Raw genomic sequence first — 24,248 nt, 5'->3', positions numbered from 1 at the left:
GCTCTCACGCAGCTAAAAGGGGCCGGTTATGCAAATGCCACGATCGCACTGTCTGGTGTAAGGACGCCCTGTATGCCTTAGAGAGCGACGGCAGTGAGCGCACGCCGGAGTGTAAAGACGCCCACCTTCTTTCATAGCAAACGTCATCTCCAGGTGTGTGATTAATCGGTGACATCGAGAGCCATCGGAGCTGCACGCAGCTCTTGAGCTAGACCCTACCCCGCCGCAAGCACTGCGATCACTGCAGACTGAAATACAACCAAGTGACGTGTACAATGACGCTTCTTTGATAATTATGCACACCCATAAAACTCCGTTCCGACCGCCAGACACGCCTGCGTTCGCACCCCCACTCCCTCATTTACAAGCACCTTCCCCTGTTACCATCCACAAACACAGTGACTGGTTCGCGCATGCGTACTTTGACGCATACACATGCAATAATCGCCCATAGCGTGCGTTCGCATCTTAGCGAACGGGTCTGAATCAGGCCCAATATTCCAAAGGTCATAATATATACATTTCTATAGTTCTCATTGCCTATAAATGTGGACCAATGTATTCAAGCAGCTATCGTTGTATGATATAACACATATATTGCTACTGATTATTGCTCCTTCAGTGATTATTTTTAACAATAAAGTCTTGCACAGTAAATTATATTTTCAGCTTCAAAAATCAGACACAAAAATAAAACAAAATTAAAAAGTGTCCATTATAGTTAATCAGAATCTCTACACAGTCTCCAAAATAATCACCACATTTCTTTTTGCAAACAAGGTGTATTTTAAGATAAATTCTTGAGTATATAATTTGGCCTATTTTCTTTAATCTCTAATAATAAAATTAAAAATGTAACCTGGTCCTTTAAGCTACACTACTAATATATTGTCTGGGAATGTGGGGTCTGTCTTATAGTGTACTGGTATCCGGTTGGATGTGCTGGTACTTTTAGCACCTCTGTAGAACCCTGTCAAGTTGGGTGATCTTTTACAATCTAATGTGTAGAAGGTCTGCAGCCAGACTTGAAGTAACCTTGAGGCAATTTCTGTTCCTCATGGTTATATCTCAGTGTGCCAGGACCTTCTCGTTCTCTTCCCTGGTCCTGGCTCCTCTTGCCGGATCTTACAGTGTGTACCGCTGTATCATTAGTTGACGTCTGCGACTTATTAAAGGCCCAACAAATAGAGCAGAGAGCGACTCCCCAGGCAGGACAGAGGAACCCGCAGGCAGGACACCCCAGGCAGGACAGGGGCAGGGTGCTAGAATGAACACTGCGTAACAAATACATTCCCAGTGCTTTTGAATATACTGTATGTGCATCCAAGTTCAATGTTAATCAAGTGAAACTCTTAAATAGAAAGCGCTTGTTGGTGAGTATCAGCGCCAGATTAACAATGGGGCGGATGGTACTACAGCTTTAGACCTCCACATAGGCCCATCGTCTCATCGTGATCTGATTGGTTACTAAGGGCAACGTCACTTTTAAAACTCACTTCTAAAAACTCACTTTAGTAAATTTACCCCATGGTATTAAAATTAATAATGAAAGTGGTGCAATTTCTCAACTTTTACATGTTCAGGGAGACAGTGGGGCTCATAGGGTAGCACCGCCCACATGGTACTGTAAGTTTATAGTATCATATAGAAGAAAAGTTTAAAGAAAAACCTGAATATGGTCTAATTGCAATAACAGACAATGCAGCAGCAAACATCTATTCATCATTACCATTGCAAAACCATTTACTGTTGTATTGGATGGTTTTATTTCCATTGTGATTAGACCTTCTTCTTCAGTTCAGTTTTCTTTTTAAATGTTAATTATTAAATCAGAAGCAAAACAAGTCCCACTCATAACAAAAACGCTATCTAGGCAGCACTCAGGGATAAAGACCCTCCATTCCTGTGACATTTCAGTGTATTACCACTTCCATCACAAACAAAATACACATAACAATAATTCACCTATATATCAGTGCTCTCCCTTCAACTCCTAAACTAGAGTGCCGGAACTTACGGTACCATTGCCAGCATGCGTAGGATGCAACTAGATTTGGTGCTTCTAAAGATGTCATCAGCGGCACTTGTTGCTGTAGTAACCACCTGAAGTGAACTAAATACACAGAATGAAGTACATAATAAAAAAAATGATCAAAGGGATGGACAAGTCAAGATATACCATTATTATGACGGGATGCGGTCAGAATCCCGACCGATTGGATTCCAGCGGTCAGAATGCAGATGCCGGAATCCTGACACTTATCTGAATACTGGTGCCGGCATCCTGACCACCGGAATCTCGAAGGTAAGTACTGGGGTTAGGGGGACAGTCAGGGTAAGGGGTTAGGGATAGGCACTGGGGGAGGGTTAGGGCTAGGCTGGGGGGGGCGGGTTAGGACCATGCTAGGGGGGGGGTAGGTTTAGGGTGCGGGGAGGGAGGGTTAGGTTTAGGCACTAGAGGAGGAGGTTAAGCTTAGGCACAGGGGACGGAGGGTTAGATTTAGGCACTAAGGGAGGGTTAGGTTTAGGCACTAGAGGAGGAGGTTAGGTCATACTTGCCGACCACTTGGCTGCTCCTTCCGGGAGGGAGCATCCAGATCAGCAGGGCAGGGGGCGTGGCCGCCAAAAGGGGCGTGGCCAGATGGGCAGATTTAATTTGCTGGCGTGATGGGGGCAGGGCCACGCGTTCGCTTCATTTTGGCCCCGTCCCCCTACACAATGCCGACAAAACTGGCAATGTAAAGCGGGGGCCGGGCTCCTCGCTGTGGGGGTTTAACAGGTATTCATGGGGGGGATCGGCGGCAGTCGGGAGACTTGCCTGCCTTTCCGGGGGGGCCAGGAGCTGCAGCCGTATATCGGGAAGCTCCCGGACGATTCGGGAGGGTAGGCAACCCTGGGTTAGGTTTAGGCACTAGGGGAGGAGGTTTGGTTTAGGGTGTGGGGAGGGAGGGTTAAGGATAGGGTTAGGGGTTAGGTTAGTAGTACTTACCTTTAGGCGTCGGCATTGTAACCTGGTAGGGATGCTGGCGTCGGGATTCTGACCTCCAGAATCCCGAGCGCCGGCATCTCGTACCCAACCCATTATGACAATACAACAAGTATACACAAGAAAAAATAACAAAATGTATTGATTTGGGCAAATTGCTGGCAAACATTAACTTGTTCTACTTACAGTGCTGAAAAACACAATCAGTGTAATGTCTAAGGATGCAGATTTCAACATTTACATACTAAGGGCTCTATTTAAAAGAATAGCAAATGTAACTTGTAAAATTTTGATAGTTTTTAGCGGCATTTCGCACCATGCGGTAAAAGTCTGTCATGGCGAAGATTTAACAATTGGTATTTGACATCTTTTGCAAATGCAAAAGACATCAGCATCTGAATGGTGCAAGCGGTGTGTTTGCGCATGCGCAGAGCAGCTGTCATCCATCCTCCCGTGATGGGACAAACAGAAAGAGCCAAGTGCTGGATGCATTGTGGGTGAAAGCAGGAAGAGATCAGTCTCTTCTGTGATTTCTCCGTGTCTGTGGCCTTGTCAGTGAACATAGCGCATTCTTCAGATGGCGTTGTTTTATTTTAGTTTTTTTATATATTTGAAAAATGCTACTTTTCTGCTTTCATTAAACTGCGCAATTGCACAGCCCCCATTGTAACCTATGATACTCACACGTCCAGTCACAGCGGAGATCTGAATGATTTATTCGCTGTTTCAGCAACAACTTTGAATTTTCAGTTTCAGGTTTTTTCTTGGTAGGTGTGCTACAAGCTCTTGAGGAGACTGTGGACCTCATTCAGAGTCGGTCGAAGCGGCCGCACGGTCGTACGCCACCGATGTTCGCTATACTGCGCATGCGTAAAGTTCGCAATGCGCATGCGCAAACTAGCCGCTACGATCAGAAATTTCTCTCTTCTTGAACACAGCCAGGTCGGTAGTTTGAGTGACAGATGGAGGCGTTTGTGGGTGCTAACAGGGGAAGGTGCTTGAAAACGGGGGAGTGGAGATCCGAACGCAGGCGTGCCTCATTATGCGAACGGCGTTTTATGGGAGTGCATACGGATTATGGGAGTGCATAATTACCAAAGTAGCGTCATGGCACATGTGACATGGGAGGTTTTTACACTGACATGATCGTAGAGCTTAAGAGAGGGTATGGTCAACCTTAAGCTCTACGACCAGTTCCAATGGTTCCCGATGGTCTCGATTAATCCTCATATGCCCGGAGATGACGTGTAATGCGTACGAGAAGGGGGCGTATTTTTTTGTCTTCCGACCGCTTCCTCCCCTTGGTCGGTCAGCTACCGATCCGAACTTAGGGACGCAACTTGCGAGGGAAAAATTTGCATATCCGGACCCTTTTCCCGTACGACCGTGCGGCCGCTTCGACCGACTCTGAATGAGGTCCTGTGTGTATGGACACAAACAAATTGTGCCACAAATATGACAATACATCAACTATTCTTATGATAGAGTGCAGATGGCATCCATAAATCTGTTCAGGGAACTACTAGAGAAATACAGAGTGTTCCTAGGCAGCCATGTAACAGACATAACAAAGGAACAACTGCTTTTGCTGCTTGTATCGTTGCAGAGCAGTAATGCAGAAATATCCTATGCTGCAGTCGCGGACCTACACTGGTGCCTCTGCATCAAATTAATGTTTCTGCAAAGCTGCAATCCCAAGTTTCACAATATGATCTTTATTAAACTGGCCAAGAAACAGATGATACAACCTATGCCAGTGCCATAACTAGCCGCAATGCGCCACCCGCCACCGCTGACCAAATACCGACATGAAGTCACATTGAGAGGGCTTGGCCGCCACTGTTGGGAAGTAAAACCTCCTGGAGCATCTTGAGGCTGCCCCGGGAGGCACTACAGGCTGCAGTGTGCATGTCTGGAGAATCCAAAGGGTGGCACTGCAGCAACAATCCAGAAGCACCCTGTTAGCCAGAAGCAAAGGCTGTGGGGCAGCCACGGTGCTCCCCACAGAGCCTTGCACTCTGTGCGATGGCACCGCTGGCACACTTCTAGTTATGGCTCTGTTAAATGCTGTTTCAGGCCATAAAAGGGCTAAAAGTCTTCATGAGAACAGAGCAGATGATCTGCCTTAACAGATTGATGGACTTCATTCCATGATCCAAGCTGACAGAGAAGGACTTTATGATACTTTATGATACTGAACGCAGACCTGAAAGCAGAGGAACACCCTTCCGCAGCCATACAGAAAGGAGACAGAAGAGTTAAACTGGTCCAATGCAAGAAATGACGAGGTATGGACAACATAACTAGTTCAAGAATCACAGATACCTTCACTCCAACATGGCAGCCAGCAGAAGGCAGCATGAAATTTGTTCCATCCTGTGAGCCAGCAGAAGGCAACGAGGAGGTGCTGATACAATTTGTTTCATCCTGGTAGCCAGCAGAAGGCAGCGGGCATCCCCTGATATAATTTGTTACTGGGGGCCAGCAGAAGTCAGCGAGGATCCCCTGATATAATTTGTTCCATCCTGGGAGCCAGCAGGCGGCAGCGAGGAGCCCTTGATATAATTTGCTCCATCCTGTAAGCCAGCAGAAAGCAGCGAGGAGCCCCTGATATAATTTTCTCCATCCTGGGAGCCAGCAGAAAGCAGCGAGGAGCCCCTGATATAATTTTCTCCATCCTGGGAGCCAGCAGAAGGCAGCGAGGAGCACTTGATATAATTTGCTCCATCCTGGGAGCCAGCAGAAGGCAGTGAGGACCCCCTGATATAATTGTTCCATCCTGGGAGCCAGCAGAAGGCAGCGAGGAGCTCCAGATATAAATTCCAATAAAACCTTGGAATTAAGTATTTGTCACAGATATTTTGAGCAGTTTCCTCTTCATTGCAGCTACATAGGCCCCAGCAGATACTGCCAGAGATTCCTTGTTCAGTGCTCGAACAAAATTCTAACTGCGAAACAATAACACAACACAATACTTTTTAAAATTGGTAATCATTTATTGATAACCGCATAATGAGAAGAAATGGTGGCAGGAAATGGGATCGTCAGATTGGCATCAGACCCTGTAATCCTGCATACCTGAAGAGGCTTCATAAGGTGGTGTAGAGGGTGCAGCATCTTGCCCTTGGTGCTTAAATCTAATGGTTTCCCTACTCCTTCATATCATGGACAAAACCAGTCCCAAGTACCCTGCAGCTGTCTCAGGATTTTACCCAAACCTGGATAAAGCCCTAAGGCACTAGGCAATATATTAGGAGGTAGACGGCGCTTGTGTTAGTCCAAGAATAAATATTCTCAGATGCAAAAAAAAAAAAATCATAACATTTTTTTGGCTACAAACCAAAGTAGCTAAAGCTAACTGTCGGGGTAAGTGCCTAACCCTAACCGTTCCCCCTAGTGCTTAACCCTAACTCTCCAGTAAGTGCTTAACCCTAACTGTCCCTCCTAGTGCCTAACCCTAACCGTCGGGGTAAGTGCCTAACCCTAATCGTCCCTCCTAGTACCTAACCCTAACTCTCCGGTAAGTGCCTAACCCAAACTGTCCCTCCTAGTGCCTAAGCCTAACCGACGGGGTAAGTGCCTAACCCTAATCGTCGCTCCTAGTACTTAACCCTAACTCTCCGGTTGTGTCGACCATTTAATGATCTTTTGTACCTGTCTATTTTCATCCATGTCGACCTTTTGTGTGTCAGCCTTTGGTATTCGTTGAACTTTTGTCCCTGTCTACCTATTGGCTGTCTACCATTTGGGGCCTATCTAGACATTGTCGACCTTTTTAGTGGGGATCTATTGACTGGAACCCCCAGCAATCAGGTAAGTGATATCCTAGAAATTGTCTTAAATACGGTGCATGTGTAATAGATAGCATAGACATTAGCACTATGTCAGAGTCTTTGCTATCTTCTGTGCAGATGATTTGCCATATTTTCAGGGGAGTTGGGGCCCATGCTAAACATTTGCACTCTCATTTTTAAAACACCTCTGTTCTATGGGCCTGATTCAGAGTTGTACCCTTTGCCGATGTTCTTGCAGTTGAGTGATAATCTGCAGTCTGCGCATGCGTCTAATGGTGCATACACACGGTCTGATTTTTCCTTCAGATATGAACGATAACGATTTAAAAATCGTTCAGTCGTTCATATCTGAAGGAAAATCTGACATATCTGACATGCCTGAACGATGGACGATCTACAGTGCGCGTTCCCGTTTGTCAGATAACGATATCTGACATCTGATGTGTTTGCAGTCAGACTTGGACGATTCCATTCATTTTAATGCAGTCAAAAATCGTTCAAATCGTTCAAAACTTTGGTAAAATCGTTCATCTGACAAGTCTGACAAATCTGACCGTGTGTATGCTCCATAAGTGGCATTGTGCATGCTTCAAGGTACATTCGCGTAGTCGCTTACAGCCACTATTTACTTGCAGTGTGATTGACAGGGAACTTTTGTGGGAGGTAACGGAGTGACGGCAAAGAACGCAGGTTTGTCTCAGCTGCGACATTTTCATATTTTCGCAAAGCAAAGGCTGCGGCATTAGCGCACAGCACTGAATCAGGCCCTAGGTTACATAGTTATGTATGTATAACTACCTCACAGTGCCACTTCTATTTTGCTGAATGCTGTGTTATATGGACTAAAGAAAGGCAGTTTTTTTTTTTTTTACTGTTTTTGGTTTAATTTAATATTACCTCCAAACTCCACATGCCATATAAGTAATTGTATTAGGAAACGGTTGTTTGTAATCTACAACAGGAAGCTATTAGTTGGAATCTATAAAAAGACTGTGCCATAAAATAGGTATTTTGTCCACAAGGGAATGATGCCGTGAGATACAAGAGCTGTGGAAAATGTTGTGATGAAGTAGAATGATTTTTTAGATCTTCTTATCTGCAAACTTAGGGGAACGTATTGTACTATACTTACAATATGTCTATATTATGTGAAAAAAATGTAAACATATTAATATATATACAGATGTGCCCACATACATCTATCCTCTGCACTACAAGTCGCGCCACACATAACGCGGGAGCTCAGTGTGACTCGGTAGCGCAGAGCGTCTTTTCATGGGCCTTTTTACCTTCAAATGCGAATAAGACACATTTGAAGGTAAAAAGACGCACGAAAAGAAGCTCGTCACTACTGAGTCACGCCACGGCATGGCTCGACTAGAAGGGCTGTTTAACGCACCAGGAGGCTAGATGTATGTGGACCCATATGTAATATACAAGTGATACTACTATATGTATAAACTTCTGTAAATAATATATGTATAAAGAGTTACTGATGTCATCACTTCAGTGTTCAGGATATTATGAACTAGAAGAGGGACCTAGGTTACCTCAGTCTGCCCCAGGCTCCATCCTCTGCTCTATTTGGCCCCGCCCACCCTCTGCTGCTCTGTCCTGCCCTGCTAGGTACTGCTACCTTTTGGTGCTGTGCAACCCCCCCTCTTCCACCTATTTCCATACTTACCCTGTTCCCGGCAGCCCTCCACCTGGGCTAGGCTTGTCCCATCTCCCTTGCAGTAGGAGCCATTGGGGATCGCTCCCTGGTTCCCACTGCACATGGATGTTGGAGACAGGACAGACTTTACAGAATTATTATATAGATGGCAGACACCACCTTCTACACCCTACAGCCCCGGGGCCCTAGTGTGATATCATTGCCTTTTTTTTTCTGTTAAGTATGGCATTAGAATATGGACAGATTTCTGGTTGCTCTGTCACCTGTTACGTAGTGGGTACTGATGGTGATTTGTCTTCTGAATTTGTACAGAAACATCCCAACGTCATAGATTGCCTGGAACAGGGGGCGTGACCATGTCACGGAAGGGTATCTATATGAGTCGCTGAGGAGCCATGGCTGCACCCTCACGGGTGTGCCTCTCGCTGAAAAGTGATAGGTTCCCCTTCTTCTGGTGCTGGTCCCTCTCCGGTAATTGCTGCATACAGGAGTTGCAGGTGCGCATGGCACCCGTCCAGCAATGGACAGATATTCCTCACCAACCACCCAGCAATTGGGACAGTGCGGTCCCATTGTGACTTTGGGACAGAGCTCTCACTGTCTCGTGGAAATCTGGCCAGTTGGGAGGTATATAAGGAGCTCCCCACTTTTTATTGGCATTTGTGACATCTAGGTGCCATTACTATATAATAAATGATTGTATTTTGGATATATCAGGAAGTTTGCTAACTATTTTTTTATCAGATTGAACTGAATTGCAAATGTAATTTGCAGTGCGTTAAGGTGCGTATCCACTAGCAGATAGTGGAACGACAGTACGATTACAACATTGTAATTGTACAGTCGTTCCTCTTCCCCTGCAGTGCCTACACTGAACGATATGTCATTCAGTGTAGGCAACCTCTTCATCTCTGAACATGGTCAATCTGTAGTTATCGGCAGATTGACCAGCATGTTCAGGCTATGATTGATGTCGAAAACGACCAGTGAGAGCGCGCATTGCTGGTCGTTTTCAACATTTTCATGTCCGATTAATGAGTGATTGAACAATGACGATATCATTATCGTTCAATCGCTCATTTTAATCGGCAAGTGGATACCCGCCTTAAGAACGGTTTGCAGGACCCAACTTGCAACTAATTGAATTTTTAACTGTGTAATAACTGCTTTCTGTATTTTGCATTCGGAAGATATACCTAGAAGCTTTATATATACCCTGATAGCTGGTATATTGTAAGATTTACTGAAGTGAGGCCACTGGTTCCTTGTGACTTGATAGGCTGCTTTCTGATGAATATTAAATTAGATCAGCAAATTGCTGCCTATAGCTGTTACTTATGGCCAGTAGGGGGCGATGCAGGGTGCCAGCATTCTAGATCAATATATGATTTAGTTCATTTTCAAAGGTTTTCCTGTTTGTTAATACACTATTAATGAAACTGGAATAATAGGTTAATTTGATTTTTAAATTGAGGGATTTCAAGATTGTAGAAAAATTTATAGAAAAACTAGCATGATGTGCTAAAAAGTACTAAAGCCACTCTTCACTATAATTAAATGACAGAAACAGCCTTTTTACAACAGATGTTATTTACATACATATATCTCCTATCAAATGAAATTGGGTGGAGATAATCATTCTTTATATTTCCATAAAAGTATGCACACATAGTGAAGTGGGCAGGATGGAAAGAATAATGCAGAGAATTGCAGGGCTGTGGGGAGAGGGCGGGGTAAATATGATTATATGACAACCGCCAGCGTTCCTCTTCATAGACAGCACCGGCTCAAGGGATGTTCAAGCGGTGCAGCTGCACAGGGGGGAGCCCGCCAAGTTCATCGGTCGCAACCTAGCCTGCTCCAGAGGTCTGCAGGGAAAGACCTGCACTGCTGTTTGTAGTGCAGGAGTTGTCCGGCGATGAAGAACCCCACCCTCCTCCCGCCCCCTGACGGTAAAGGTATGTGCCTAGGGGGAGGGAGGGGGTGGACAGATGGGCCACAGTGCAGCACAGGGTACACTGTTGCCCTGATACGGCACTACCCCAGAGCTACACTCTTAACTTTTTAAAAAAGGGGGGGTGCTACAAAAATTCATGCGCTGGTTGCAAGTGGACCTAGGGCCGGCCCTGTTCATAGAGCTGCTGTTCCCAGCATTTTACCTCAAGGTTGCGGAGCCTAATGACTTACAAGCAAAGCAAAAAAGTAACTTTGTACCTAGGTAATACCACGTTGCGCTGCAGGTGGGACAGATATAAAATGTGCAGAGAGATTTAGATTTGGGAGGGTTGTGGTCAAACTCTCATCTAAGTTGCTGTGTAAACATAAAGCTGACCAGCATTTGTGGGCTACATGCAGAAGGAGCCAGTATTTACCCTGCATGCAAAAAAAAACCATGTATTTGCACCCCTTGCATCGCATCATGGTTTGTTCCAGATACAAAGTGATTTGCTTGTTTTGCTTTGTTTCCAACTCAGAATCCGCTCCAATGTGTGGTCTGTGACATGGTGTGTTATCCTGCTGATTGTAGCCAATTAAAGATGGGAAGACTGTAGCCATAGAAGGATGTAAATGTTTAGAAACAATAGGCTGTGGTATTAACCACTTAACTGGTGTGGTTGCATGGGATTCGAATGCAGCCACACTAGTGCACTGCTGAACGCAGATTCCCGATGATCGGGAATCTACGCAGGCGCATGACCCGTTCTGCGCATGTGCAGAACGGGCCTGTAATCCCGCACGTACACTGTCAGCAGACTGTCAGTGACTGACCGTCTGCTGCCATTTGTGGGCGGGGAGGGGCGGTGATGGCCTCCATTTTTCGAAACGGAAGTGTGTCGCCAGCGTCGGGGGGGGGGGGGAGCCAGGATCTCCCGTCGGCTGACAGAGATTTCTTGGCTTCCTCCTCTCATCTGCGACGGCCAGCTGCGTGACCGCATGGGTCACCTTAGCCGGCCGATGTTCAGCAGAGTATCTGATGCTGCATTGGACAACGCAGCTCGTATACGTAATGCAGCAGGATGCCTGATATCTCCTGTGCATTAGCATATATGCACAGACAAAATTGCAAAGCTTCTTGCGAGCATCTTTGCAATTCCATCCGTAGCTGAATAAGGCCCAAGGTGCGACCGCACGTTTTTGAAAAGGAAATCCGTTCCAGATGTGTTCAGAACGGATCTCCTCTGACTCCCCGGACCTTCCTGCGGACCCGGGAATTTCTGACCGCTTTGCCAGAAAAATCGTCATATAAGTGCTTAAGGGACCTGTTCTGTTCCAACAATACATTCTCCCCACCAGTATACAACCACCACTACCAGCCTGAGCTGCTGACACAAGGCAAGGACAATCCATGGATTCATGCTGTTTGCACCAATTTCTGACCCTACAGAGGCGTCCTTTCTCATCCAATATGCCATTCAGCACGATATGGCAGGCATAACTGAGACGCCAAGTTCTGTGCAACTCTGCTAGCATCGGGCATCATTTTTAGTAAAAAATGGTATATGTTGCAATGTGATGTGACTAGGGCGCACCAGGAGACTGTGCTGATTAGTTTGATATGCAACACTTGTATATCTGTGTGCGACTAAAGGCGCCACACACTGGACGATTTCTAGGCACGATTTGCATGAAAACGACGGATGCATTGTTTAAAAACATGCAAATCGAGCAGCTTCCAGGAACGATAATGATCCGATGCGCGGTCCTGTGGGTTGTTTGTCGTATCTTCAGATCTTACCTACAGCAGGTAAGATCTGGCAATCTCCTTGACAATGCACTGGAAATCATTAAGGACTAACAATAGGTCGTTAGTCACATTGCACAGTTTAGCAAGATATTGTCTGTCCAGGAGTGCCGGTGAGTTGCCCTCCCCCTAGGGAAATTGTTGACGACATCGCATCTTTTTGAGTCGTCCAGTGTTTGGGCACCTTGAGTCTCTCAATCAGTTTACAAAGTGCAACGATGCAGTGGCCACAGCTCTTTTCCATGGCAAGTTCTGTTTACAGTCTCAGTCGCACACGGATATACAAGTGTCACGGGACCAGGCAAGATGGACTGTTCAGTTCGACTGCAACAAAGACGAGTGAGGACACCTCTGTACCACTTGTATGTCGCAGCAGAAATTGAGATTTGTCAGTCCAGGAAATATTTTTTTAAAATATTTAGCTGACCAATGTTGGAGAGCTTTTGCTCACTGTAACATCACTTTCTTGCTTTTAGCTGACAAGAGTGAAACCTGGTGTGGTCTCCTGCTGCTGTAGCCTTCTAAGTTTGAGGTGCTGTGTGTTCAGGCCTGCTCTTCTGCATATCAGTATTGTAAGGCATGGTGTCTGTAGAGAACCACAGGAGATCAGCAGTTTCTGAGACAGGCCTACTCAAACCACCATCTGGCACCAACAAGTATTCCAAAGTCAGTAGCTTAGGTGAGATTTGTTTCCCAGTCTGCTTTCTTCTGAACAACAACTGAACCTTTTGACCATGTCTTTATGCTTTTATGCACTTAATATATGTTATAATGTATTCCCACATCCCGGATATATATTTTTTAGGTGATATTTTGTATTATCTTAGCCAATCAAATGATATGGTAGCTACTAAAAAAAGCTTTTACAGTCATTGAGGACACCCAGACTAATCTCAGTACTAGGGATTCTGGGACCGACAGACAAAGCAACCTTATGAACGGTACAACAACATATTTATTATTTGCTGAATAATTCATTATCCAAAAGTACCATAGGCAATGAACCCATGTCAAGTGGACCAGGGGACCCCACCTGACTTACTCCAATTTTGATAACATTTGACGTAAAGGTTGGCTTATATGTCATACAAACTTTGACAAAATTTGGGTTCACCATATGCAATAGTAGCAAAACTATGGCCCTCAAAGTGGGGATGGGTGCAACTGTCACCAACTCCGCAATGCACAATCAACAGGTGGGTACGATCTCCAGAATTGGTCCATTTGAAATGGAATGACCCAACAGTTAAAGTGGCCAGGTAAATCGGAGCACCGTTGCAATACCTCTGAGAACTAGAGTGGTAGCCGCTAATATCCAGCCATGGGAGAGTGACCAAGTATGGGGCTAGTAGTTACAATGATCCCTGATCTTTGGCAGTCATGAATTCCTGATTTAAATTGCCTCTTTAATATTCCAAATTGGGTAAATTAGATACAATCCCAGTGCAATGACTTGCTGATGGCCAAAAGCTCTCTGTCAGCGTGACAGGAATCTGACCCAAAGGTTCCCTTGGGTGAATGTTCTCACCAATTACTCCAGAGACAATTAGAATTCCTGAAAATGGGAGCCAGTGTCATGCAGAATTGCAATAGGGAGCTAAATTCCTGCCAAAACTACAGGAGCAGGAAGATACCAAGCTAGATAAACAACCAGTGCCCTGGGCAGAAACTTATATAGTCCATTTCCTTCTCTAGCAAGGGTCTTGCTCCCCAAGTAACTCCACTGGGACTACTATTCTATTGGATCCCTGAGTTTTACAGCTAGCTGTTGGAGTCAGTTCGTCCAGGGCAACATGGGTTATGCCTGCTGTGGAGAACACATCAGCTGGTCCTGTCATCAGTAGAACAAATTCATTTGACCATGGAAATGAGGGGGTCTAGTTGATTAAGTGAGCCTCCCCATTTTAACCGCTTCTAATAAAAAGTGATGTCACAGTGGCCACAGCTGTTGTTAAAAATAGTGAATTTTCTTATTATATATTAGGTGGCATTTTTTATATTCTAGCCCCTTCTATTTTACTTTTATTGGCTGCACAACATTTTTTACCTGTACATTCTACCCACGTTATATTTTTTATGATTTAGGATGTTTTTGCTCTATTAGCCTACCACCCCTATATCAGCACCATTTTTCTAATTCACTCTCCCACCCTATATTTAAGAAATTTGCTTTTTTTTTGCCTCCCTCCCACCCCTAAATTTTAATTTGTGCTGCTTCAGTGCAATCTCTACCTTTCCCCATTCCCTCCCTCTTTGGATTTGGCTTTACCTGCTATTTTTTTCTCATTATTTTTGTCTTCACAATATCTGGCGGAGCTGTTCCTCTTCAGTGCTCCTCTTTACTCTCTGTGACGTGATGTCATGAAGTCACATGCTCTGCAGAGAAAAAGAGCCTTGAGCGCCAAATGCGTCCAATATGACGCGAGGCGTTTCTGCACAAAAATTATCACCATGGTGATGTTTTAAGATGCAAATGTGGCACAGACCTGTAGTTCCCCACCCCTTCAGATTGTCCTACATTAAGAAGAAACCTCCCAAAAAAATAGCAAAGGGCATCAGTATGCCCGTGCTACTCTGTGTTTACTACTGAGATTGGTGGGACTTTGTGACATGATTGCCGCGCCTCTTAATGTTGTGTCAAGTTGGTCATTAAGCACCGCACACCTCTTATTTACCAGCCGCGCCTCTGCATCTCCCAGAGGTGAGATATAAAGTAGGCAGGTAATCCTGGAACAGGGTAAAAATAACAAAGCATGCACAAAAGCTATAGTGTAATTTGTGTGGCCAGATAAAGCATACTGGACCTCATTCAGAGTCGGTCGTTGTGGACGCTCGGTCATACGCTACCGATGTTTGCTAAACTGCGCATGCGTAAAATTCGCAGTGTGCGTGCGCAAACTAGCTATTACGATCAGAAATTGCTCTCTCCTTGAACACAGCCAGGTCGTTAGTTTGAGTGACAGGATGAGGCGTTTGTAGGTGGTAACAGGGCAAGATGCTTGTGAACGGGGGAGTGGAGATCCGAACGCAGGCGTGCCTGACTATGCAAACGGCGTTTTATGGGAGTGCATAATTAACTAAGTAGTGTCATGGCACATGTGACATGGGAGGTTTTTACACTAACTTGATCGTAGTGCTTAAGAGAGGGCATGGTCAACCTTAAGCTCTACGACCAGCTCTGATGGTCTCGATTAATCCTTATATGCCCGGAGATGACGTGTAATGCGAACGAGAAGGGGGCGTATTTTTAGTCTTACGGCCGCATCCTCCCCTCGCTCGTCAAGCTAACTATCCCATCTTTACGATGCAACTTGCGAGCGCTTCATTTGCATATCCGGCCCCTTTTACCTTACGACCGAGCGACTGCAACGATCGACTCTGAATGAGGTCCACAGTGCATCCGGAAAGTATTCACAGGGCTTCACTTTTTCCACATTTTGTTATTTTACAGCCTTATTCCACAATGGAATAAATTCATTTTTATCCTCACAATTCTACACACAATACCCTATAATGACAACGTGTAAAAAGTTTTTTTGAGATTTGTGCAAATTTAATAAAAAAAAAAAAAAAAACTAAGAAATTACATTTACATATGTATTCACAGCCTTTGTTCAGTACTTTGTTAATGCACCTTTGGCAGCAATTACAGCCTCAAGTCTTTTTGAATATGATTCCACAAGCTTGGCACACCTATCTTTGGGCAGTTTCACCCATTCCTCTTTGCAGCACCTCTCAAGCTCTATCAGGTTGAATGGGATGCGTCGGTGCATAGCCATTTTCAGATCTCTCCAGAGATGTTCAATCGGATTCAAGTCTGGGCTCTGGCTGGGTCACTCAAGGACATTCACAGAGTTGTCCTGAAGCCACTCCTTTGATATCTTGGCTATGTGTTTAGGGTCGTTGTCCTGCTGAAAGATGAACCGTTGCCCCAGTCTGAGGTCAAGAGCGCTCTGGAGCAGGTTTTCATCCAGGATGTCTTTGTACATTGCTGCATTCAGTTTTCCCTCTATCCTGACTAGTCTCCCAGTTCCTGCCGCTGAAAAACATCCCCACAGCATGATGCTGCCACCACCATGCTTCACTGTAGGGATGGTGATGAGCGGTGCCTGGTTCCCTCCAAACATAACGCCTGGCATTGACGCCAAAGAGTTCAATCTTTGTCTCATCAGACCAGAGAATTTTGTTTCTCATGGTCTGAGAGTCCTTCAGGTGCATTTTGGCAAACTCCAGGCGGGCTACCATGTGCTTTTTACTAAGGAGTGGCTTCCGTCTGGCCACTCTACCATACCGGCCTGATTGGTGGATTGCTGCAGAGATGGTTGTCCTTCTGGAAGGTTCTCCTCTCTCCACAGAGGAATGCTGTAGCTCTGACAGAGTGACCATCAGGTTCCTGGTCACCTCCCTGACTAGGGCCCTCCTCCCACGATCGCTCAGTTTAGACGGCCGGCCAACTCTAGGAAGATTCTTGGTGGTTCCGAACTTCTTCCATTTACGGTTGATGGAGGCCACTGTACTCATTGGGACCTTCAAAGCAGCAGATATTTTTCTGTACCTTTCCCCAGATTTGTGCCTCGAGACAATCCTGTCTCGGAGGTCTACAGACAATTCCTTGGACTTCATGCTTGGTTTGTGCTCTGACGTGCACTGTCAAGTGTGGGACCTTATATAGACAGGTGTATGCCTTTCAAAATCATGTCCAAACTTACCACAGGTAGACTCCAATTAAGCTGTAGGAACATTTCAAGGATGATCAGTGGAAACAGGAGGCACCTGAGATCAATTTTGAGCTTCATGGCAAAGGCTGTGAATACTTATGTACATGTGATTCCTTAGTTGTTTTTTTTTAAATTAAATTTGCAAAAATCTCCAAAAAACTTTTTACACCTTGTCATTATGTTGTTGTGTGTAGAAGTTTGAGGACAAAAATGAATTTATTCCATTTTAGAATAAGGCTGTAACATAACAAAATGTGGAAAAAGTGAAGCGCTGTGAATACTTTCCGGATGCACTGTAATTCCCCTGTGTGAAGTCAGTATGTGACCTCTGTACAGAGGACACTCCCAGAATGTTTTACATGCTTTGCAGAGACCAGACAAATCTAATATAATTTTGGTGGAGCGAGACGAGTGGGCGATTTCCTGATGTAGATAGTGAGGTTTAGAATCTTTCTGTCTTACCATCTAACTCTGGATTCTCTTTTCTATGTGAATGTGCAGTACAAGCATGGTACTGAGGGCTTGATTCAGACCCGCTCGCGAGCGCTGAGTGCTTGCAAGCGGGTCGATGTTGGCCCAGTGCGCATGTGCACGATGGAGGCGGCTCCATCGTGCGCATGCGCGAGACCCGGATAGCGATGGGCAAGCCTTCGCTCCGGGTCTCGCTACAAAGGGGGCATGCTGTCGATGTTGAGTGACAGCACGCCCCCTTTGGTGGGTGGGCCGGGGGCGTGGCTGTCCAGACGGAAGCGTTCCCATGGGAACGCCTACCATCATGGGAAGAAGTCCACCCACAAGTGATGTCAGTGGGTGGACTTCTTCCTCTGTAAGAGCAAGAAGCCCACTGGGACTTGCGGCAACGAGACCCTACCACAAGGGTCTCGTCGCAAGTCCGATGGTTCGCGACCATCACCCTGGCCGCTCACACTAGCTGTGGGTGGTCACCCACAGCTATGCGAGCGGCCAGGAGGCCGCTCTAAAAATACAATAGGCGGGCACTGATTCAGAGCGAGCGCTCTGAAAGAGCGTCCGGCTCTGAATCAGGCCCGAGTTCCGTTCAGTTTTTTACATATGCACAACAGTTACAAGTTGTTCATTATCTTATATATATAATACTGTAAAACGCTGTCCCTGACATGCTCAGTAGATATTGAACTCTCAGGTAATGACATCACTGAGACTGGTGGGAGGGGCTCAGAGTTCAGACCAATAGTCAGTAACTGTAATGTAGCTGTAACTTAATAAAGGTGGTATTCCTCCAGATTTGCAGCCAGGTCAGCACTGCAGGAGGCGTGACGCGATGGAGGTGAGCGGGTCTGAGGGTCATCGTAGCCCCCTCCCCCACAATACAATACCGCAATTATCGGCATTGTGAAGAGATGGGCGGAGCCACAATGTCGTGATTCAAAGCGTCCTCTGGGAGACGTGCCCACCTTTGCGGACAGTCGGGAGCGCCACCCATTTTTTAGAGCCGCCTGGCCATTTCGGGAAGGTAGACAAGTGTGATTTTCATCCAACCTTACATTAGCACCATTCCACAGAGACAGTGGTGAGATGGGGAACAGGGGGCATTTTTAACAAATACTGTGTGATACCTCGTTGCCTATATAGCAGCTAACATGAAAGTGGGTGACTCCCATTAAAGGAAGTATACTGTACATATATTTACCACCACCCTTGACCAGCTTGGCCAGGCCATATACCCACCTTCCCCACTAACATTTACCTGCACAGCACAATTTACAGGCTTTATCCCTGTCTGATGAAGCATGCAGCAGCGACATGATGTGCAATGCTCGTGGCCTCATTCGAAAACACATTCAAATGAAATAAAATGAAAAATGACAGCTTCAGAACAACTAAGAGAGTGTAAAGAAATACAGAAAGAGACATACAGAGAAGAAAAAAAAGTGAGTCTAAGGGGCATTTTCATTATTGAGGGCGAGTTATGGCAATTCAGTATTTCTCTGGTGTGGGGACAGCTGCTCCAAAAAGTAGCATGTCCCCAGGAACCCTAACACAATAGCACTGTTACTTACCTCATTGGCTCCCGGAGGCAAATTCTGAAATCTTTCAGTTTTCATAGTGTGCTGAATATTAGGCAGCCACATCTGGACCCTAATAATGAATGGGCAGGTTACAAAAGCCATGTGGGAATGCTAGTGTAACAGGCCCATATCAAACCTAAGGAGTGGAGGAGGGAACGTGGAGAAGTTGCCTAACTATCAGCCTCTTCCTATCATTTTATAGAATGAAGTTGATAAATGATAGCTACAGGCTGCTAGAACCTGACTGGTTGGTATGAGCAACTAAAGGAGAGACAAAGAGAGAAACTAAAATAGGGAACGTTTTTTGTAACTGAGGAATAGGGTAAAGGAAGACGACTGAGCATTTACTAAATTAAATTAAGGGAATTTGTTTTGTGCATATATTGTTTATTATTTAATTTTTCCTGAGTGTTACAACTGCAGTTTAATCTTTCTTATGTGTCACATTATTCTACTTAAATGCTCTTTAGTATGCTTTTTTTTTGTTTGTTTTAAGTGGATGAACTCTAAAAATAGTTCTACACTGCACAACAATGAAAATGTTTCCGATGTGAAAATAGTTACTTCTAATTGATTTCAGCATGCAAAGAATGATAATGACATTTAAAACTCTCAGTTAGCTCTGAGTTCCGAGATATAGCCCATTTATGACCATGTACGGATATGCCTAGTGACGTGGGCAGAATGGAGAGAATCTTACCAGCAATCTGCGTTCCGCGCAGAGAGAACGGGGCCTAATGACCCAATTAAATGAATCAGTTATTTGTCCCCTCCTCTATTCAAATATATGCGATTCACGGGATTACCCACACAAGATAACTGGTGCACTGAGTGACAAGCATAGTGAGCGATTCCACCAAGACATTTCAGCAATGGAACAAAGATATCAGGGTAGGTGATCACTACTGTTGGACAGTGACAAGAGATGCCCCAGAAGAGGAGTACAAGTGACAAGCAAAGAGAAAGCACCCCCATGTATAGGCCACTATATTAGATAGTACTTTCATATGCTGTATGTTTGTTTCGTTTTGTGTTCTTCTTTGTGATTGATTGAATTAAACAACTGTTATTTATTTTCTATCAAGAAAATATCAGATTATTTAAAAATAGCTTTTTTGACTATATTACTAATGTACATACAGTATTGTGCAAGTAGTGTAGCTCAAAAAATAGAGCTAGTAAAAACAATCTGAAATCATTTTAGTTTTTCTTGACCTCAAATTAGTAATGTATGACTATTTTTACAAAGGAAACAATTTAAAAGTATTAATTTGTTGTACAATGTTATCATTATTATTATCCTTCATTGCAAAGGGTCCACAGCGCCTTACAGAGTACATCTATAGATACAGTGCAAATGTAACAAGAAATAAGCTACATAAACATGACAATACAAACAAAACAGCATTGTAGGAAACAACCCAAAATAAACATATTAAACAAGTAATAAACATTTATGCATATACAGTCACCATAACCACAAGATCAGCTGCTTTTCCATTTGGACATACGATCGCTTAAACTACCCTGCACATTCTATATAAATATTTTGTATACGGCTGTTAATACACATGTTCCTGAGAATTTGTTTTTTTTTAGATTAATTAAAAGTTTTGCATTTGGTCCTATTAACAGTAACTTATTCTCTCTCCTGTTCCCCAGGTAATGAGTTGCCAGTGTGTGCTAGTTGCGGACTCAGTATCTATGATGGGCGCTACCTGCAAGCCTTGGCCTCTGATTGGCATGCAGACTGTTTCAGGTATGTCTGCGTTACTCCTCACAGTACAGGTTTTAAACTGAAGGTACACTAACCACATAATTTAAAACGTTACCATATGATATAACTCCTATTTTCCTACCCTCTTGGAATGACTGGGAGGCTCCGGAATTTGGGTGGCACTTCCAGCAACCCGGAAAGGTGGACAAGTCTCCCAGACTCTGGGGCCATGCGGCCGCCCACTTCCCCTGTGAAGTGGACGGCACAGGCAGCAGATGGCGTGATTTGCTTTGAAGACATTTTTCAGGTGAACTAAAGGGCACTGAGGCCTATGTAAATAACTAAGCCACTTTGGCTTCAGCATTGGAGACAAATTTAATTGTGAAAATTGATCACCAAGTGGTGAATTAGAGAGAGGAGGAGAAAAGAGCCTGTATATATTGTTTACTGGCTCACTTAGACTACTGTATTTATATGAAAAATTGCACAGAATGGCTAGTGTTGTATTACACTCTGGGCCTGATACAGACCCGCTCGTGATCGCTATGTGCTCACAAGTGGGTCGATGGTGGCCCAGGGCGCATGCGCACAACAGAGCCAGCTCCGTCGTGCGCATGCGCGAGGCCCGGATAGCGACGGGCAAACCGTCGCTCCGGGTCTCGTACCAAAGGGGGCGTGCTGTCGATGTTGAGTGACAGCACGCCCCCTTTGGTGGGCGGGCCGGGGGCATGGCTGCCCAGACGGAGGCGTTCCCATGGGAATGCCTATCGTCTATTAGAGCCGAAATCTCTCTGGGGCTTGCGGCAACGAGACCCTACCACAAGGGTTCTCGTCGCAAGCCCGATGGTCGCGATGGTCTTGACCATCGCGACCATCTTCCTGGCCGCTCGCTATAGCTGTGGGTGGTCCCCCACAGCTATGCGAGCGGCCAGGAGGCCGCTCTAAAAAACAAGAAGGCCGACCCTGATTCAGAGCGAGCGCTCTGTCAGAGCATCCGGCTCTGAATCAGGCCCACTGTTACAGTCTTGCTACAGAGAGCAGTTAAACAGCCAGTGTGAATCCCCTCAATTGTCTTCTCCTCCATGTACTATATATGCTGAAAATAACTGTCCAGCCTCCCCCTGCACCGTTCTAGCTCACATCTGTAGATAGACGGTCTTTGCATTCATTACAGACATTTATTTAGTGGAGAGGTAGGAAAGTGTATGGGAGCAGAACTAAAGTGGCCTCCAAGGACCACTCATTGCTGCCAGCTGGGTATAAAGAAATTTATGGTCTGCTAAAGAAATATCTGTATTGAAAGGTTTTAGTAGTATTTACTTCAAATTCTGTAATGAAAGTGATCTTCGTGGAGTGAGGACCAGCTTATATCCAAAATGAGCGCTGTGCTATGTGTTATAGTGATTTATATGAGACGGCAAATTCATAACTATAAGGAATATAGACTGTAAGCTCCACTAGGGCAGGGACTGATGTGAATGGCCATATATTCTTTTAAAAGCGCTGCGGAATATGTGTGCACTATATAAATAACTGGTAATAAATAATAAATACGTTATAGTTTGACAGAACAGTTGGCATTGAAATAAAAATATTTTCTGTGATTATGCGCAAATAAATATTGAAATATGCAGCATATGCATTAAAGGGAGGTTCACACAACTACCCAAATAGAATAATAGATCAGAAATAATATAATGCAATGATTGCACAAAAAAAACTGTAATCATGTAATCATAAATAAGGATAATCACCCTTAAAAATCATGGTGAATTTTTGTTATACTCTTTTAATGATTTGTAGATCAATCCATATGGGAAGCAATCGGGAAGCCGACTGCCTATATACTGGCAGCCGGCTTCCCGACTGTCTTATCCCGGCAAGGGTGAAATGCCGGGCATCTAGATGTAGACGCCCGCATTTCCCCGATGCCGGGAGACCGGCGCCCGGCATCACGATCGTAGTGATGCCAGGCGATGCGAGCGGACAGCCGCGGGGGGGAGGGTTAGGTTTAGGGCTCCCGGGGGGGACTTAGGGTTAGGCACCCCCCCGGGAGGGTTATGGTCAGGCTAGGGGGAGGGAGGGTTAGGGTTAGGCACCCCCGGGGGGGACTTAGGGTTAGGCACTTCCCCGGGGGACTTAGGTTTAGGTAGCGGGGAAGGGGGTGGTTAGGGTTAGGCACTTAGAGGGGGGATTAGAGTTAGGCACTTGGGGGGGAAGTTAGGGTTAGGCACCCCTAAGGAGGGTTAGGGTTAGGGAGGTTAGGTTAGTGGATACTTACCTATCCACGATCAGGATTTCCAGCGCTGTCGGGCTTCCGCTGCGTCGCACTCTGCTCCTGTCGGGCTGCCGCTGAGGGGAATCGAACCGCCGGCCCATGGTCGGCGGTATATCATACCCATTCCATCCATATAGGTCCTCCTCATTCAGATAAATCATATGGTAAAAGATGATTCCAGCATAAATTTCAGCAGTAACAATCGGAATGGGATAATATAAAATGAAAGAGAGAAAGACAGTAGTGCAGACACCTTTATACCAGTTTAAAAGGTTTTAATTCTTTAAAAAATGCACTCACAAATATAACATAATAACAAGCATATAACACATCAGCATGTTTATGGGATCAGCATATACTCATCAGGCCAGGTCTTAAATCAGGGTTGTAGTCAGAGTTCCGGATACCTATATGGATTGATCTACAAATCATTAAAAGAGTATAACAAAAAAGGTTTTACATATTCACCATGATTCTGGACTTTTAAGGATGATTATCCTTTTTTATGATTACATGATAACAGTTTTTTTTGCGCAATCATTGCATTATATTATTTCAGAACAGTTGGCATTGGCAGAGTTCTGAGGTCATTGGTTCAGTTTCTAACCAAGGCCCTATCTGTGTGGAGTTTGTTTATTCTCCCTGTGTTTGTGTGGGTTTCCTCTGAGTGTTCTGGTTTACTTCCACAATCAAACACAAACTGGTAGGTTAATTGGCTTTCAACAAAATAAAATAAATAACCATAGTATATATGTGTGTGTGTGCCCATGTGGGGTGTTTGTGTAAGGGATGCCGGTACTCAGGATCCCGGTGGTCAGAATCCCGACACCGGTATCCCGATAGGGTCACAATCCCGACAGAAATAGGTAAGTATACCCTCCTTCCCCTACCCATAATTCTTCCTCCCCACAGCCTAAACCTAACCCCCCCCCACCTAAACCTAACCTCCCTCCCCTGCAGTCTAAACCTAACCCTCCCCCCTTAGTGCCTAACCCTAACGCTCCCTCTAGTGCCTAACCCTATCGCTTCCTCTAACCCCAATACTTACTGTCGGGGTGCCGGTGCCAGGATTCTGACTGGTGTCGGGGTTCCGGCGTCGGCATTCTGAGCGCCAGCATCCTGACAATCGGGATAGTAACTGCTACATCCCCCCATGTGACAGGGAATATAAATTGTAAGCTCCTCTGGACCAGGGACTGATGTGAATGACTGTAAAGCTCTGCGTAATATGTGCGTGCTTTATAAATAACTTATATAATATATATATTATAGATAGAGCTTGGGACACTT

At 45.1% G+C, this 24,248-nt stretch overlaps 1 protein-coding gene across 1 annotated transcript in view; it reads left to right on the top strand.

The window, feature by feature from the left end:
• Positions 1-24,248, top strand: part of LIMK1 (LIM domain kinase 1) — a 132,543-nt gene that overhangs the window by 13,447 nt on the left and 94,848 nt on the right. The window contains exon 2 of the mRNA XM_088454112.1: positions 20,626-20,722. Within this exon, the coding sequence (XP_088310238.1) occupies positions 20,626-20,722 (97 nt within the window). The remainder of the gene's footprint in view (positions 1-20,625; positions 20,723-24,248) is intronic.

The sequence above is a fragment of the Taudactylus pleione genome, unplaced genomic scaffold, assembly GCF_031769625.1.
Source record: "Taudactylus pleione unplaced genomic scaffold, aTauple2 ptg000040l, whole genome shotgun sequence".
NCBI lineage: Eukaryota > Metazoa > Chordata > Amphibia > Anura > Myobatrachidae > Taudactylus > Taudactylus pleione.
This window is presented reverse-complemented; position numbering and strand designations above follow the sequence as displayed.